The sequence below is a fragment of the Scleropages formosus genome, chromosome 5 (assembly GCF_900964775.1).
Source record: "Scleropages formosus chromosome 5, fSclFor1.1, whole genome shotgun sequence".
Taxonomy (NCBI): domain Eukaryota; kingdom Metazoa; phylum Chordata; class Actinopteri; order Osteoglossiformes; family Osteoglossidae; genus Scleropages; species Scleropages formosus.
In genome coordinates, this window is record NC_041810.1 from 29585565 (window position 1) to 29603757 (window position 18193).

At 41.1% G+C, this 18193-nt stretch overlaps 1 protein-coding gene across 2 annotated transcripts in view; it reads left to right on the forward strand.

The window, feature by feature from the left end:
* The first annotated feature begins 4013 nt into the window (after positions 1-4013).
* LOC108942200 (cadherin-7-like) overlaps positions 4014-18193 on the forward strand; it is a 74820-nt gene continuing 60640 nt past the window's right edge. The window contains exons 1-2 of one of the 2 annotated variants that reach the window (XM_018765347.2): positions 4014-4120; positions 14059-14540. In XM_018765347.2, coding sequence (XP_018620863.1) covers positions 14298-14540 — 243 coding nt within the window. In that variant the 5' untranslated portion in view covers positions 4014-4120; positions 14059-14297. Of the gene's footprint in view, positions 4121-4533; positions 4577-14058; positions 14541-18193 lie in introns of those variants that run through there. The other variant, XM_018765348.2, reaches the window with a different exon arrangement.

Below are 18193 nucleotides of genomic sequence, written 5' to 3' on the forward strand. Positions count from 1 at the left end.
ATTGAGAAAAGGAGGTTACCAAGTGTCCACTGGGTGGGGGAAAAGTTTAAAAAAGAATATTGTACATGCGAGAAGTGAAAATACAAAATTTTACGCCCTACAGAATATCATATGCGGCTTTATTTAAGAGGACTGGCGTGTCAGAACAAATTGTGGAAGATTGCATTTCATATTTTCCTCTGGACTTGCTCGGAAAACGCGAACATATAAAATCATAACTTTGGTATGTGTCAGATTTTAACTCGGATGAGCTGAACGCACATGGATAAACATTTTGTATGAGATTTCAACGCTGTTTGGCAGATTTCATAAAACAGATTATAGAAGTGTTCTTATCTTGTTCCACAGGGTCTTGATTTCTGCTTAACACCTTTGAATATACTGAGTGCGACTGTAGCAGATGAAATTTTATATTGTATTCACAGAATACGCAGCATGTCAGACATCATTCCCAGTGCAACACGCATGATATAAGATGCACAGCTAGTTTCCGCGTGACTGTGAATTTTAATTCTTTGGTTTTATTGTTGGGGATTTTCAATGGCGAGAAAGTAATAATACCTAGCAATCTCTGATCTTTTACTTGTTTTGTGTTTATTTGATTATTCTGAATAATCATATCTAATTATTGCACAAAAGACCTTAAGTATCGAAAATATATGTAAGTATATTTTTATAGGAGTTAAAACTGTATATATAAACTGCAGACATTGCTCATCCTTGAGAAAATAAAAAATCATTTTGAATCAACGTAACTTCATACTGCAGTAGTTTTTTAGCTGATGTACAGTATATTAGTATACTATATTTTCATAAATTGCCAAACAAACGCAGTTAAAAATGTATATAAACTAGAACATGTTTGTGTCTTCAAAAAGTCATAGCTACTCAACATGTAACACAAATAGTCAAATGAGACAAAAAACACTAGAAGCCTCTGAAAAAGTCCTGCTGTATTTTTCATTGAACATGATAATTAAAGTTTAAGTTTAAGTTTCAAGTTTATTGTCATAGGTACAAGTATTGTGTGCAAGTATCATGAAATTCTTTTGGAATGCTTCTCCATAGAATATGGACAAGGACAAATACAAAGTCATTGGCCCCAGTAAAATATCCACTTGAGTAAATGTTAAAACATCCAAAATATTAAAAATGTTATTTACAGCACAACAGGTAGCAATGGTGCCTTTCGGATGTGGCATGTTTTCATGTTCTCCCCATGCTGCTGGTTAATTCCTCTGGGTGCTCTGGTTTCCTCCCACAGTTCAAAGACGTTTTTTTTTTTCCAGATATCTTGGTCACTTTAAATTGCCCATTGTGTGAGTATGTTTTATTGACTGAGCGTGTGTGTGACTGCCCTTTCGACGGAGTGTGTCCACCCTCGGGCACTGCAATCCTGACCTAGATCAGCAGTTACTGACAATGAATGAATGAATGAATATTAAAAGTGTCGTCAATGCTAGAAGTCTCGTGAAAAAGAGTTTCACAAGCGATTGCGTCACCTCATCTGGACAATTTTATGCTCCGTGCAGCTAAAGGAGAATGAAAAGCAGTACAGCTAAATAAGGAGGCTGTGATCAGACACATGTAGGATGCTGAATTAGGAGAAGGTACAGTACAAAACACCGAACTGGAACTCTGTGTTTCCCTGTGATTGATGAAGTCGAGCAGAGCGGCAAAACTCCGATGGCAGTTTCCAATTAAATAACTCTTGCCACTGAACCGTTTTCACTCTCTCTCTCTCTGTCTTGATTTTTAAAAATGTATTTTTTGTATTCTTTGGTCTGATAGACAAGGGCTGCTCTTTGAGTGTGTTTGGGTCACTTCTTTTTTTTTTTTTTTTTAAATTCACTCATGCAGTTCAGTGAGGAATAAAACAAAAAAATTTGAGCAGGAGAGCCCTTTTCGGCACCAGTGTTGACAAAGAAAATGGGTTTAAAGGTCTGAACCCTGAGGACTGAGTTTGGCCCTGGAGCATTTTCTGTGTGGTGGTGTTACCATATATGCAGTGTCCATTACACTAACAATCTAACCCTAACCCTGACCTGACCTGACCCTGGCCATGCCCCTAAACCTGACCCCGCTGTTGACTTCAAAGCTTAATCCTCATTTGTCACTTGTAAATGACCCTGCTATTGACACTGGGGACTCTGCACATCTCAGCAGTTGCTTGTGATTTAACTGATGTAGACATTTTCTACAAAACTGCTCAGTGACTTGGCTCAGGAGTTGCATTAAACTTTTTACTGTCTTATGGAAACAGTCCTGCTAATGTATTAGATTACATTCTGAACTCACCTTCATCAGAAAAACTGCTGCCATATCAACATTGGTCAAATCGTTGCCATGACAGCATTGTACAATTAGGGTTTTCAGGTCAACCTTGAGCTAAAGGTCAGCTAAACCAAAGTTAGTAGCTGGGTCTCTGGTTTCCTCCCACACTCCACACCAATTCACAGGTCTGAACTGGTCACTCTAAAGTGCCTTTACAGCCATGGCTGCTGTGTGGTGGGTCTGGGGTTCGAGTCCTGCTTGGGGTGCCCTGTGGCAGACTGGTGTCCCCTCTAGAGTGTGGGCTCTCCCCCTTCAGCCTTGCACCCTGTGTTGGAGGGTTAGGCGCCGGCTCACCATGATCCTGCTTGGGACACGTGGTTGTATCAGTCTGTGTGTATTTTATATATATATATATAATCAATAGTTGGAGGTAAACCCTTTATGTATGTTAATTATACCTGAAACCACTTTTTAAAGTTCACTTTTCCAAGCAGTTAGGATTTCTGTGTTCCATGATGTCGAGAGAGAAAAGTGACCCTGGATCTGGAATTTTGATCCTATAAGCTGTGTGTTTCATGTATGATTTTTACCTATGCATCTTAAGTACATTTAAATAAGATCCATGTACCTAAGTACAGGGGACACAGTGGTGCAATAGTGCCATGGGCTTGGTGGGCTCCTGCTCTCTGGTTGGTTTGGGGTTCGAGTCCCGCTTGGGGTGCATTGTGATGGGCTGGCATTCCGTCCTGGGTGTGTCCCCTTGTGTCCTGTGCTGCCAGGTTGGGCTCCGGTTTGCTGTGACCCTGCACAGGGTCTACAATGAAGAACCAGTATGTCCAGTTTCTTCTTTTACGCATTCTTAATTATTAAAATACCGAATATCTGTCTATAAAATTCTCATCTGTGTCTTGCAACTGTCATTCTGTCTGTGCTGTGGAAGTTTCTGTCACCAAGACAAATTCCTTGTATGTGTGAACATACTTGGCAGTAAAGCTCGTTCTGATTCTGATTCTAAGTATTTTGCAAGATAAGTATTTAGAGTCTTATTTAAATGCGCGTAAGATACATACTTAAAAAGTTGTACATACAACACACATAGCATATGAGCCTTTTCTGTGTTTGTTGTGTGATGTTTAATGCGGTTTATTTCAGAAGAAGAACAAGTTGTTCATCCTTGGCTCCAGGGGGGAGAGATCAGTGTGTCACCTTACATCACTTTTACAGGCATTTTTATTCTCACTCTCAGTCCCGCGCGCGCTTTATGACGGGACATCACATGAACGCGCCTCTGCGCATTGTGCTCGCAGCAGCCTTCAGCTCCTACTTATATATTATATACATCTATATACTATATATGCAAATATAGGCTATATATATATATATATATATATATTTAATTTGGATATCAAGTGTGTCATTGTGCCGAGTTCCTGCCGACAAGATCATCCGTCCGCAGCTGTCACTTCTGAGCGTCACTAAAGGCAGCGACAGCAGCATCAGCAGCAGCAGCAGCAGCGCATGTCTGGAACGGGTCCGAGACCCGCGCGCGCCGGGGAATGCGCGCGGCGCTGCGCGGCGAGAGGGCGGCCGGCACGCTCCGCTTTGTGCGACGACTCCGTATGAACTGAAGCCTCCTAACTTTTAAAAGCTTCACTCGGCGGACTTTATCCCCACCGCTATCGTCGTCATCATTATTATTATTTATTAATTTATTTAATTTTAAATATTGTCATTGCTGCTGCTGTGTGTGCGGGGATGCGCGCGCTCCGGCGGACTGCTTCGCCGCGGCGCGTCTCGTCATTCTGAGGCGGGAGAGAGGAGCGCTGCGGAGCTCCACGTAATACAGGTAAACACACTTTTACAGCGGATACACACACGCAGTGTGTATGTCTATGTGTGTGTGTGTGTGTGTGTGTGTGTGTGTAACACCGGGCGGGAAAAAAAGTTGGTGGTTGGGGGTACGGGACGTCTGAAGACAGTGTGTGTCACTGTGTGTGTAGCGGAAAACACGACACCGCGGCACACAGGTTTTTTGAAGTACAGTAACCTGATATTTACATGATATTCAAGTGCACTCAGGTGTTGGAAGGAGGAGAGGATATTTGCTGGGGGTCTCGGGAGATTTGCCCGAGTTTGGTGCTGTCCGACGCCACTACTAGTCACTCACTGTGGGCTCCGCTCGTGGCCGCGGCTGTGGCGCGCGACGCTCCGTCCGGGGGACCAGGCGTCCCGTCCTTCTATTAGTATTCTGGGAAATTCTGAGGATCGAGGAGCTCTTTACCCTGCTTTGCTGCGTGCTGGGGTCAGTACACCATGTTTCTCGCATTCTTAAATTCTACCCCCCCCGACCCCCCTCATTTTTGTCTTGGAAGCCGTTCGCGATCTTTACCATGTTTCTTTACCATGTTTCAGGTGGTGTCCTGCTTGGTGCGCATTGTTGCCCACATGATTATGTGACATAAAAAGAGTCGTATCTGGAAGTGAAGAAATAATATCACTGGGTTTCGATTAGGGCAACGGTTACATTGCGGGCATCATCATCAGATATTGATCCGTGAAAGAAATTAATTCCAGTTTATGATATCCGTATATGATTACAGTACATGATTGGTGCACCTGTGATTTATATTCATCCTCCCCGCGATTTAATACAATATCTGATGTTTTGTCCAATATAAAGAACAATTGTTGATATGTCTATTTAATGAGATTAATCGGTGTCAAGCCAATAGATAAGACCATTTGTGACAGTTTATGAGGGGTCGTCATATCAATATCAAGTAGACGGACCGTAAAGGTGCCAGTAAGGCAGGATAGATACACTTATATATAGACAAGGTAAAATACATGACGTACTATAGCAAACTGTAAAAAATGCTGTCGTGTAATGTGGATAACTTTCCGATTAAACTTTCGGACTAAAAGAAATGAAGGCATTTAAACATTTTTGGAGGGCTTCATATTTGCATTTTTGCAAGTGTTGTGTTCTTATGTCTATTTTCTTTGCTAAGCTTTGCCGTAAACTTTGTGCAGAAATGCTGTCACTGCTCTTGTTCTTTATTTATCCCACTAATAAGCATTTAAACGTGACCCCTGGACTTCTTGCAATATATAATCATATAAAAATGTCGAGGCTAAAATACCTGCGGCTAAATTTGATGAACGGATTCATCTTGACATGTACGTGCGAAGTCGGGGTTTATTTTTACTGTGATTTGTGCTCGGTGCGGTGCTGCTGTCTCCTTATGGCGCTCTTTCGCGATCCAAGTGTCCAAGTGCAGCGCTGAGTGTGAACAGCAGGTGGCGCAGTGGAGCGAAGTACAGTCATGTACAGTAAATGGATTGTTTTTATTGGCCACAGTCCGACGAAAGTTGTCGGACCTGTCAAGCCCGTTGCCTCTCATACTATATTTTATAAATATGTTTACAAAAGCATTAAGGAAAATTATACTTCTGACATCATCATCAACAACAATAACAAAATAATAATAATAATAATAATAATAATAATAATAATTTGTAAAATGACACTCTTCATATCATAAAGCAATGATATCAGCTAGATATATACAGTTCTGCTTGAAAGTATCTGAAACCCCTGTGTTCCTTAGTTTTACCACAAAATAGTTATTACATGAGAATCGGTGTTTCTCATGTGACATAATATTTGTGTAATGAGCAATTCCACTTGTAACTTTAGTGGAAATTGTGTGTAGTAGAAACACGCAAGTAGTGCAGGTGTAAAAATAAGTGAAGCCCAAGTTGTATTGGTTAAACCAAGTAGGTAAGTATAACCAGGGGTGTACATCATAGTAATTTATTGATTTTTATCAGTTAATTTTAAGATTTTACACAAGAATAATGACCATACCTACAGGGTTCACATACTTTCAAGTAGCACTGTGTCTTATCAACTTTGTTACACTCTTGGGACACATAATGACAAAAGATTGGTGCTCCATTTTAAGTCAATTAATAGGAGAAACAATAAAAAATAAGGGACTGTTATTGCTAGTGCATTCCTGCTTCTGGCTGTGATGAAAGTGTTTAATTAGTCTGATGACAGTACATCAGATGTACAACTTTTTTCAGCTTTGAAGTATTATGTCCATGCACGAAAAGACTTGTTTTGAACATGTGTATAATTGTGAATTACAAATGTTATTGAGGAAAGGAGCATGTTATGAAAATTGTATTCTGTAATACCTCTATAGCATTTACAGTATAGGCACTACAATATTGTATGTATTGTAGTAGTCCTGCTCGGGACAAGCGGTTATAGAAACTGGATGGATGGATGTAGTTTAAACAATGAAAATGACACAAAAAGGCATTTAAAAAAGCATGTTGAACGAGTCCTTCCTCAGGTGCATTAATAAGTGCTGCCCTTCGCTGAATTCCTTTTTCTCTGGGGTGCGTTGCAGATGCCTCATCTTTTAAATGAAAATGAGATGCACATCACAATGCACAGCTTCCATGTCTTTTCCAAGTGTTGGGGCAACCAACAGTGATATCAGTTTCTTCTCTGTTTCCCTTCGAAAGTGAAGGCCCTGCCCTCTCCAGCTTGATGGCGCAGAAGGCCGTGTTCAAGTCGCCCACCTGGTGCGGCACTGATGGGCTGCCAGATTCAGGATCTGCTGTTCGATGGGGGGGGTTAGGAGAAGGGGGTCGCTATCCGGTAACGGGGCGTGAACCCCGGCACCCTCCTGATGAGGCCTTGTCAGGTGGCACCGCAGGCTAATGAGCCTTCGTCATGCTGCCCTGGGCCGTTTTGTTGTCACACAGAGCACCGAGCCATTGATATGCCCTATTCTATTATATTCCATCCATTCATTCCTTATTTCCATAAATTCGTTATCAGTTCTCCTCCATAAAAAAAGCAGTGACCTCAGTCTGTCTGGTGATGAAACAGCACAGGGGATAAGGCACTTGAAACACAATTTAAATATAAAATAAAAGTTATGTGTAAGAAAGCCTTGACTGAGAATAGAATTTAAATATGGTTTTTTACTTTCAAGCGTTGATGTAACAGTTGGAAAACTTCCGTCATGAAACACAAGCTGAAGTGCCTGAGCCTTTCGAAAGGATGGATCTAGGTTCAAAAGACAGAGTGGTGATTAGTGAGGGGACTGTGAGAACTAACCGAGGCTGAGGATAAGCACATGCACATGATGACATGTATTCCATGCACTGGGTAACCTGTACAGTGTTTTTTTTTTTCCAGGAACTTCTCCTGCTTGGTGGTTGCAAGAGGTCCAAAATCAAAAGCCCAAAGGTTCTAAGTTCTGGCTCCGATGTGGTGTAATGATGTCCCTCTGTCACTCAGAACTGGTGAATCCTTCTCGGTGTTCATGAGGGGTGTCAAAACAAATCTCTTCCAGATTCACTTGTGCCTGCCTCTCCAATCCATATGTCGATCCATCCAGTTTCAATTCCCGCTTATCTTGAGCAGGGTCATGGTGAACAAGAGCCTTTCCTGGAAGCATTGGGCACATTTTGTGAAGTAGCAGGCTATGTATAGTCCTGGGGCCACATGTTGGACCTTAGACAATCACTGCAATGCTGAATATAAAAATTTTACTAGAAATCACATCCAGTTTGTTTCCTTTGCTTCCGGCATATCCAGAAAACATTCACACTCTTTTTTTTAAAGAAAAAAAAAGACAAATATTAGCTAGGAAATATTATCAACCATGTCTACAGTACAATGTCAGCTCAAGAATTCTTGTACACTATGGAAGACATATACTAAGGAAGTCACACTGGAGGGTGTTGTTCAAGTTGTGAAAGAGCCCTGCTGCTGCATCCTTAAGGATCCAGGAATAAAGTATGAAGAGGTGAGCAGCTGCAAGGCATCGTTTTTTATATTATTTTAGTACTCTGCAATGGTCTGCTGCAAGACCTTGCTGAGAAAGGAGGAGGGTAGGGCTTCTGACTAGACTAACATCCTGATGCCATAAAAACTGAAAAACTGCTACAGAAACAACGAGAAAAACCAGGGATCGGCGAGAGGATGACAGCTTACACCCTAACTTGACAAAGAATCAGGGTGAAACTCCACAGGCAGCTTAGTTCCTGAGGAAGCGCTCTGTTCTCAGCATTAAAATAAAAATAAAGAATAATAAATAAAACAAATAATACAATTTTTTTTAAAAAATCACTACGTGGAATGTACAGATGTTATACCAGGATGGAACGATACACAGATACTCAGAGAATTACAGCGCTAGGAATAAAGTCACGATATTTCATTATTACATTTATATTTACATTTATTTATTTACATTTATTGTTAGGTTCATAAAAAGATGCAGATCACATGTTTAGGCTCTAGAAGGAGAATTCATGGAGAAATGTCAGTGTGAAACCTACTAAATGCTTTTATATTAATTCATTTGTTTGACCCAACTTGACTTTCGTGGCAGTCTTGCACAACGGTAGTAAAAGGAAATAAATACGTAACTAGAACCAAGTGCTACGCTTTGCTCTTTTCATGACGAGCCAATAAATCCAGAAAAATGTGCCCTCGCATTATTCACGCAGTTAGTGGTGGAAGAGACTAGAATTGTAATTTTTTGGCGCACAGCAGTCAACATTTTGAAGTGCTTTTTAATGCTGTCCAGGGGTCATGTTTCTTAATCGTGACATGGCAATTCCGCATTTTCATGAGCATAACTAAAATTAAATTATGGGCTTGATAAAATCATTGGTGTTGAGCGCATATGCGTTGTATTCTTTATTACAGCAGCACAGTGTCCTCGATAATTTGGCCGTTGTGTGTATTGTATGTAAATTCTGCTTGTGACATCACATATAGTATGTTTATTCATATAAGCATTACTTTATCAGGGTTAGATGAATATATGAAAGTTAATATGAGCTTCTAAACATTTTTATTGGCAGGTAATATTTCATAGTGCATTTTATGTGCCGTTACTGGGTAGAATGTGCTCCGTGTCCTGATCCTGTTATTATGGAAAAATGATCTTGTGCATTTTGTGTTTAACTGAGGGAAGCTGTAGAAACATACCTTGAAGTTATTATAATTTTCCCAATACAGTCACCAATCGTTCCGAAGGTATTGCTGGAGTACATGCACCCATGTAGCGGCAGCGAAGGAGTCATTCACGGTACATGACGTAAAGTGGGAGTCGTGTTATGGTCTCTTTTCCGCGGGACTGAAATCGTAACAGACAAGGGTAAGGGAAGGCCCAAAGAAGAACTGATTCCTAACCGAGAAGATCTGGCCTCATTTCACGTTTCTTTTTTATTGTGCGACAGCTCTCGGATCCGGAGTCCAGCACGTCGCTTACGTACGGTAAAAAGTGAACGACGCAGCATGAGTCAGTTGAAGGGGACAGCCGGACGAATGATGTAAAAGTATGGTTAAAGAGACGCACGGGGACACACTCGCACACACTAGACATTCCCCTCCCTAACCTCGCCTCATGGTGAGATGTCTTTTTTGGCTTGTGACAAAAGTCTAATTGCTCTCTTAAGTTTTCTCGCTACACCTAGATAAAGGCGCGACGTCTCCTATCAGGCTTGAATAAAGCAGACGGCTGGGGGGCCGGGGGGGGGGGGGGAGTCAAGGCTATTTCTGGCATTTGGGAGTGTAAGATATGAAAATCTCTTTTAGATTTTGACTCCTTAGTCTACCTTGCTATGAGCTGCTGTGAAACACACTGACCGTGCTGCAGGGAGAATGCTTTAAAGAAATAAATAATGAGAAATAAAGAAAAGCAGTTATTTGTTACTAAGCGCCCGTAATCCTGCTGTAAAGCGAGCCTCGCGAATGAGATTAAAGAGCTTAGATAAGACATTTCTCCGAGTGCCACGTCTGTGATGGGGGAATGGGAGACAAGGGTTCGCCCTCACACTGTGATGTTCTCCATGCTCACAGAGTGGGGCTCATTATAAACGAAAACCTTTCGTTTCAAAGACGTTTTTTGAAGGAACCACACAGTTACTGGCCTTTTTTATTAGACAATATTGTTTTTTCTTACTTTGTTATCCACTATTATTATTATTATTATTTCCCCCTCCTTGTCATCATCATTCTCATCATTACTTTTGATGTGTTTTTATTACTACTTATACTTCTATAAGAATTGTGTAATCCCACCCTACAGGGCTGCAGTACCCTTTGTCAAAATACTTACCCTGAATTGCTCCAGTACAAAATTACCCGCCTGTATGAATGGATAAATCAGTGTAAGTAGTTTAATGTTCTTAGTTGCCTTAGGGAGAGCTGGTAGTGTAATTGTTGGAACAGTTGTTTTTGGACCCAGGGGTTCCAGGTTTAAGTCTCACCTCTAGCTGTAATACCCTTGAGAAAGGCACGCACTTTAAATTACTCCAGTAAAATTACCCAGGTATATAAATGGGTAAAAAAATTGTACGTAGATGAATATTGTAAGTCACCTTGGGAAAAAAGCATCAACTGAATTAGTAAATGTAGAGAAAAGCATCAGGTAAATGAATAATAAAATAAAAGTGCATGTAAGGGATGATGGGCAATTTTAATAATTGATAAAGCTGGATGCTTTTTCTGCAGTAATTAAGCATTTCTGTCAGACCTCCTTCAGAGATGCAAACTGACAGCATTCAGATTATAAATGGGTGACCTTAACCATCACCTGACCTTCTCTTCTTTCATCTCCTTATAGGTAAAGGTTGTGGTAAGAAAGCATCGCCACACAGTTGTAGTCTTTGCGCTGGTGACTATGGAAAAGGGAGAAAAGTGAATATGTGCTTTGGAGTTGTCCCTTACAATTAAAGTTAGAATTAGGCCTGTGTCCCGCAGCAGTGTTGCCGGGACCCCAGGAAGGGGGGAGGTGTTTTTTGAAAATTCCTTCAGGAGGACCTCCGGGATACCACGGTAAATAGTGTTTTTTTTTTTTTTAATTTTCTTTGCACTTCTCTTTTTGTTATCGCTAAGTATTTGCCTGAAGTGGCCCATGGAAACATCTAAGAGATTTCCTCCAGTTGTCAGCTCAGGAAAACCCTTAGGAGGATTTTGCTATGGGAACCTTTGTTAGTTAAAAAGCACGGATGGGAAAGGCGTGAGAACGTGCCGCCGCCGCTGCTGCTCTTCAGTGGGGTCATTGCCCGGCGAACGTAGTCTGCGCTCTCACTTGCTTGGATTAAAATAAAGAAGCGGGCCATAATGTTTCATTTATCAGTTTTTTTGCTCTCACACTATAGCTGTATAGCCTTCTTTGTTGCATTTCTTTATTTTATTAGAAGGTGTTTTATTTTAGCATGGATGCATTATGCATTTGTGAGCCTCTGGGCTGTGCTCCGACTCAGCGGTTCGAATTTGATCCCTTTAGTAGTGCCCTAGGTTGTGTACGGTGAAAACACATATTAATCCCTGTTGCAGAAGCTAGTCCAGCATGACCTTGTGTACATCCTTGCTGACCTGACAGCATTCACCACGGCCTCCGAAGCTCTCTGACCCCCAGCAAGACTCCACTTTACTGCGCTTCCTCCCCGATGAAATAATACTCCGCACCTACGACTGTCGGATTTATACGTTCCCTGCCCACCCGCAGAATTTTTTTTTTTTTTAAAGTTTCTCAAGAAGGTGAAAAAATAAATATATGGAAAAAAAAATGTGTTATCTTGTTGACCTTCCTAGATGTAGCAGTGACCCTCTCCTTTGGTTTGTCCTTTGGTGGGAATCTTGCTCTTGAACAAAGATATTCTTGAATGGACAGTTATTTATTTAAAGAGATACTCTCTGGAAGTTGGTAGTTTGGCTTTTAGTCATGATTGTATTGGCCATAGGGAAAAACAGAAGGTTACTGAGTATTGCACTCATTTGCAACACATTCGGGACTCTGCAAAAGTCTATATGTGAAATTACTTTTTCCACAAATCGTTTGAAATGCTTCTTGCTCGTTTGAAGAATATGAATTTATTCTGCAACTAAAACACTGATATTGAAGAATTTCTGCCAGCAGAACCAGTTTGACATTTACCCAGAATAATTTGTTATCAGCAGCATGGATTATTTACTAGAAATGAACTGTAACACTGTGGGAGTAAAATCTCTCTGATTGCTTGACCTCTCAGATAAAGGCACTTTTAAGCACCCTGTTTTTCACCATACCCCCCTGAGCTGGCAAGAGGCAAAATCCTAGCAAAGCGCTGAATTGTCCATGTTTTCCAGGCTGCCGGACCTTTGCATGTGCAAAATTGTCAGTAGCACTCAGCTGGATCCGGTTCAAATAATGAAGTGGTGCCTCATTGTACACAGCCACGTTGGGTCCTTTTCTGGTGGTTGCCTCCCGTACAATGTGGGATATCAATTACATAAACGTGCCAAACAGTTTCAAAGAGGGATCACTCTTGTCCATATTTTTTTTGCTCGTCTCTGTGACTGACCAATTAAATTTATTGATTTAGCAGACGCTTTTCTCCAAAGCAACTAAGAACATTAAGCTATTTACAATTATTTACCCATTTATATAGCTGGGTAATTTCACTGGAGAAATTTAGGTTAAGTACCTTACTCAAGGGTCCTAGAGAAGTAGGTGAGATTTAAACCAGTAATTTTCAGGTCTACAGGCAGCAGCTCGAACCACCAAGCTATCAGCTGTCGATTCAAACAATCTGCTTGTCTCAGATCCACAGTTGCGCTAATGTTTCTGGTTTAAATACACAACTTTTATTTAAAACACAATACATTAAATGTAACCAAGAGATCCTATACATATAAAGACAATAAGAGGAAATTTCTAGAAAAAGGCCCTTATAGATGCAAACTTCTTTCTATCTATCATATTTTGACACTTTAAGCATTATTAAATTTTTTTAAGCCCGTTAACAGCAGATGGTATGCACTATGTTGGAAGAGGTAGAAAATTCCATAGGGAAGTATGTGTTGGTTGGCTTTGTTTTACATGGGGAAGGAAATGAAAAACTGGACCGGTTGTGTGGGGTGTGTAGGGGAAAGACAGTACCTGCATGTTTCTTGCTAATGTGGATATAGTTCTTCTTTTTTTTTTTAAATAAAAATCCCAACTGTAATTGAAATAATGTGCTACAGCTTTGTAGCTTTTGTGCAAAAATGTTTGTTCTGTGCTTCACACATCCAGCCGGAAACCGAACATTTATAATTATGAAAATATGACTCCTTGGAAAAAATTCCAAGGCCTTGATACAGTGATAATTTATTCCTCACAAATCAAAACCTTTGGAAATGTGCTAGTTTTATATGTGAGATGTCACAAAATTGTTTGCCATGCATTTCAATGTAATCTACCCTTCAGAACACATTCTGCTTTTAATTAAAAGAACCGCAACTGTGGAAACGGTTACAGTTCTAGCTGGGTTGTAGTCAACAGAAACCTATGCCATGTTGCAGGAGCCCTGGTCTCACAGCCGAGGACTGTGTTAGGTTAACACAGATTTATTATAGATTATTTTTCCTTATACCTTGTGCATTATCCTGTTGTGCAATGGAATCCCATCTCGGGGTGAAATGTGCCTTGTGCTCTGTGTTTCTGGGATAGGGTCTGGATCAGCACGCCCATGGCTTGGACAAGTAGTTACGGACAGTAAATGAGTGTATATTGAGCATCATTTTAATCGTTTACTTGGACCTGAACTTGCAATACTTTTGCCTTGCTCATTTAAGGCATATAAACTCTATCATTCTAATTCACTCAATAAATCCCATTATGAGTCTTTCTACGTTTGACAGTAGTTGCAAAAACCCACAAAGCTCATTTCCCTCATGGTGATTTTTTTTCTTCTTTTTCTTTATTTTCACAGGGGCTGGCGGTCCTGCCTCTACCGGACAAATCGTATGCTGCATTTCCGTCTCTTCTTTAAGCAGAGGCTTCTTTGTACAGTGATCACCCCTCCAGTCCCAAAGTGAAAGGAATCCGCCCCCTTCTCAGTTAGCCTTTACTAGAATTCAGAAACAAAGGATCAACCAATAAAAGGGGAGAGCACATCTGTGAACTGTATTTTATTTTTTTGTGCTGGTTAATTTTTTGGTCAGGGCCCAGATGACGCTGTGTGGGCCGAAGGCCTCCGGCGTGGTGGGTCTGCTTTTTCTGCACCTTTGTTACCCATGGGACACAGGGTGTGTGGCTTTGAGTCCCAGTTCGGGACCTCTGCCCCGACCTCTACGGCTGCAGGGGCCAGGGGCTGCCACTGGTTTCCTGCGAAGGCTGAAGCGAAGCTGGGTATGGAACCAGTTCTTTGTCCTGGAGGAGTATACTGGCAATGACCCTTTGTACGTGGGCAAGGTAAGGTCATTTTCACATTTACATCACAGCGAGTGTTTGTGTATGCAGAAGAGGGGCGTTGAGTCCGTGTGCTGATGAGGTTAATCTGTCTCAGTTATGGGCATAGACAGAGTTGGGGGTCCTGTGCATTACAGATTTGCAGTTTATTTATTTCACACCCTCATATTGGTGTTTATTTTCTTGATAGTCAGAAAGATCTCGTCACAGTTGTTTACATCTTGGCAGCACTGATGGTCATGGAAGATGTATAGAATAAGTGATAACTTAAGCAGTTTCTGTAAACTAAGGAGGTACATTGTTTTTGCAGAATCTTTGCAGAAGAAATAGCTTGATGAACATACTGGTCCTGAGATTGTACAATTGTCCCGACAATGATATAGCCAGACAGCAAAACACAGAAACAGGAACATCCACAAGAATTCATTTTGTATTTAATGCTCTATTTCATGCACACCTTTAAGATACGTTACAAATCAAATCAATACTGTACATTTCATAGTACATTTACAGAACAAGTACTATTTTCACACTGAGCAGATCATTTTGTTTTTATTCACATGCTTCGAATACTTCATGATTTTTACAAATTATTTTAGCACAGCTCAAAAAAATGTTTTAATTAATCCTTTTGTTGAATTTAGTCAATGGATTCCTGTGGAATCAGCTTTTTTGTTATTTTGAATTTGTTCATCATCTGGATATCATACACTGTAATGCACACAATTATTTGGTTGGTTTGTAAGGTTTTATTCAATTGCTGAGACTTGATGATACACCTGAAAACAGCTTATTAACAGGACAGTGAGCTCCAAGTGCAGCCAGTTATACAGTAAAAGACTTTATAAATGTGGACCCTGAAAGGTGGGGAGAGAGATTAAAACACACACACACACACACACACATCTTGCATAGACTCTTGTGCTGACATTCTGTACATTTTTTAAATACTGTTTGTGGTTGAATTATTGGCTCCATTGTTGTTTTATTTTATGTTTGCTGTATTTGCTTTTTATGGGAAAAAGTATAAAACAAGACACAAATCCACCCATCGCTGCTCCCCACATGGTCGCTCCCTGAACCTGTCACCCCTTAGCATGTCACAAGAACTTTATGACGAGTTTGAATACAAAACCTGAAATAAATGTGTAACAAACCCTGTACACGGCAGTTAGCACTTCAGTGTTTGGCAGCTCAAGTCGAAAAAGTAAATGTAAATAAATATATTCATCAAGAGCCTGCTCCTGAAACCATACGGTAGGGAACAGGTCATGAGGATAATCGCTGACCACTAATAAATATGTCTGTTTGCACACTAATGGGACTGATTTGCAGATGCCAGCCAACCTGAATGGCATGTTTTTGGACAGTAAGAGGAAGCCAGACACCTGAAGGAAACTGTCAGCTCTGCACAGATGGAGCCAAGACCACATTTTTATCCACAATCCTTCAAGCTACAAGGTTGATGGTGCCAACCACTGAGCCGTCATTAAAGAGGGCCATGTTCGCACAACTAATATCTCATTAAATCCATTGCAATACACATACTGTAACCATACCCGTGTGAACAGTTATATTTGCTCATCTGTTCTACCAGAAGGCATCCCACCCAGGTAATGGAGCACAAAGACATTTCAGCATGATTTATTTCCCTATAATGGTACTGTAAATCAGACTGCTGACTCGGTTTCACAATAGGGTGAAAGCAACAACTGATATGGCTTATAGCTCTTGGCATATACACTTTATTAAGTGCTGATAATAAATTAGAAACAAAGAACTTACATCCAAAGAATTGTCAAGATATAGTTATCATGGTATTGGAATGTTATTAGGTGAGGGGGCGTGGTGGCGAAGTGGACCAGGTCCTGCTCTCCAGTGGGTCTGGGGTTCGAGTCCTGCTTGGGGTGCCTTGTGATGAACTGGCGTTCCGTTCTGGGTGTGTCCCCTCCCCCTCCGGCCTTATGCCCTGTGTTGCCGGGTAGGCTCCGGCTCCCTGCGACCCCATATGGGACAAGCGGTTCAGAAAGTGTGTGTGTGAAATGTTATTAAACATTAGGGTAAATGCCATGGAGTTCAAGTTGATTCTTGGCAGCAACTCCTGTGGTTTTCAAAGTATGGGAAGATACGTAAGTGGTGTACCATCACCTTCTTTGGACTGCGTAAATAAACCCAGATATGTTCCATTTACTCATTTAGCTGACGCATTTCTCAAAAGTGACTGACAGCATTAATGTACCTACAGTTATTTACCTATTTGTACAGCTGGGTAACTTTTACCAGAGCAATTTAGAGTAAGTACCTTGCTCAAGGGTACTACAGCCAGAGGGAGATTTGACCCTATGACCTTCAGGTCTGAAGGCTGCAGTTCTAACCACTATGCTATCAGCTACCTCTACACATGTAGCATGAGATTCAAACCCAGATCCAAAACCACAGTCCAGGACCTGTGTGGCACCATTTGCTGTTTCACTGCATCAAACAAGTCAAACATTTTGCACTGTGCTTTTTGTTGACCGCTTTAAACCACTGGCAAAACTATCAATTGTGAATTACACAAACTGCAGTATTCTCCAGCATTTATTTAGAATTCTTCAGCATTTCCTCTTTGTCAATTTTGTTGTATCTAATTATTGTAATTAACCAATTTATGTAAGCATTTTCCTTAAAATGTTTTTTTTTTTTATAAATTGCACCATATTTTGAAAATCCTCTTTCTGGAATTATGACAAATTAGGGCAAATTATTTGGAAGAATTGCCAGTGATGTCTGCTTGAGTATTAGGTTCTGATCCCCCCTTCCCCACTCAGCAGGGTGCCTTAATAGCATAGGTTCATTTGTTTAATCATTTTGCGTGGTTCATTTTTCCATGAACCCGTTTACTTCCTAAATAACTCAAAATTCACATGCTGAGAAACAAATACTTTGCTTTATATTTACATTAATATATTTAACAGGCACTTTACTCCAAGGTGGGGGGTGCGGTGGTGCAGCAGGTTTGGCCAGGGCCTAGTCTCTGGTGGGTCTAGTGTTCGAATTCTGCCTGGGATGCCTTGCGATGGACTGGCGTCCCGTCCTGGGTGTGTCCCTTGTGCTCTGCGTTGCTGGATTGGGCTCCGGCTTGCCGCGACCCCCGCTCAGGACAAGTGGTTTCTGATTGTGTGTGTGTTGTGTTTACTCCAAAGTAACTGACAATGTTAAGCTATTTGAAATGACAACCATTTATCAGGCAGGGTAATTTTTGTGGTACCAATTCATCACAAGTTCTTTGCTCAGGGATACTAGCAGAACAGGAGATTTTAACCCAAGCTCTTTGAGAGCGAGGGGCAGCTTTAAACCCTAAGACACCTGCTGCATGCATTAGAGCTCAGCAAATACAGGTGTGAATGTGTGGGACGTGTCCGCTGTCTGGCCATGGTGCTTCTCACTCTAGTTTTGTAATCGCTCTCAGTCTTTTTCTCCCTTTGCCTTGGACCGTCTGGCACATTTATCTAATCCGTTTGCCTTCTCTGGGTGTGTCAAGTGAGTTGACTGCCAAACTGGATATTGAACAAAGTGATGTGTATATCAAGTGCTTGATGTGGGACTAAATGGAGACAGATGCAAAGGCAGGCGAGCTGCCCACTAGGAGGTTACGGCTGAGGGCAGGCAAAGAG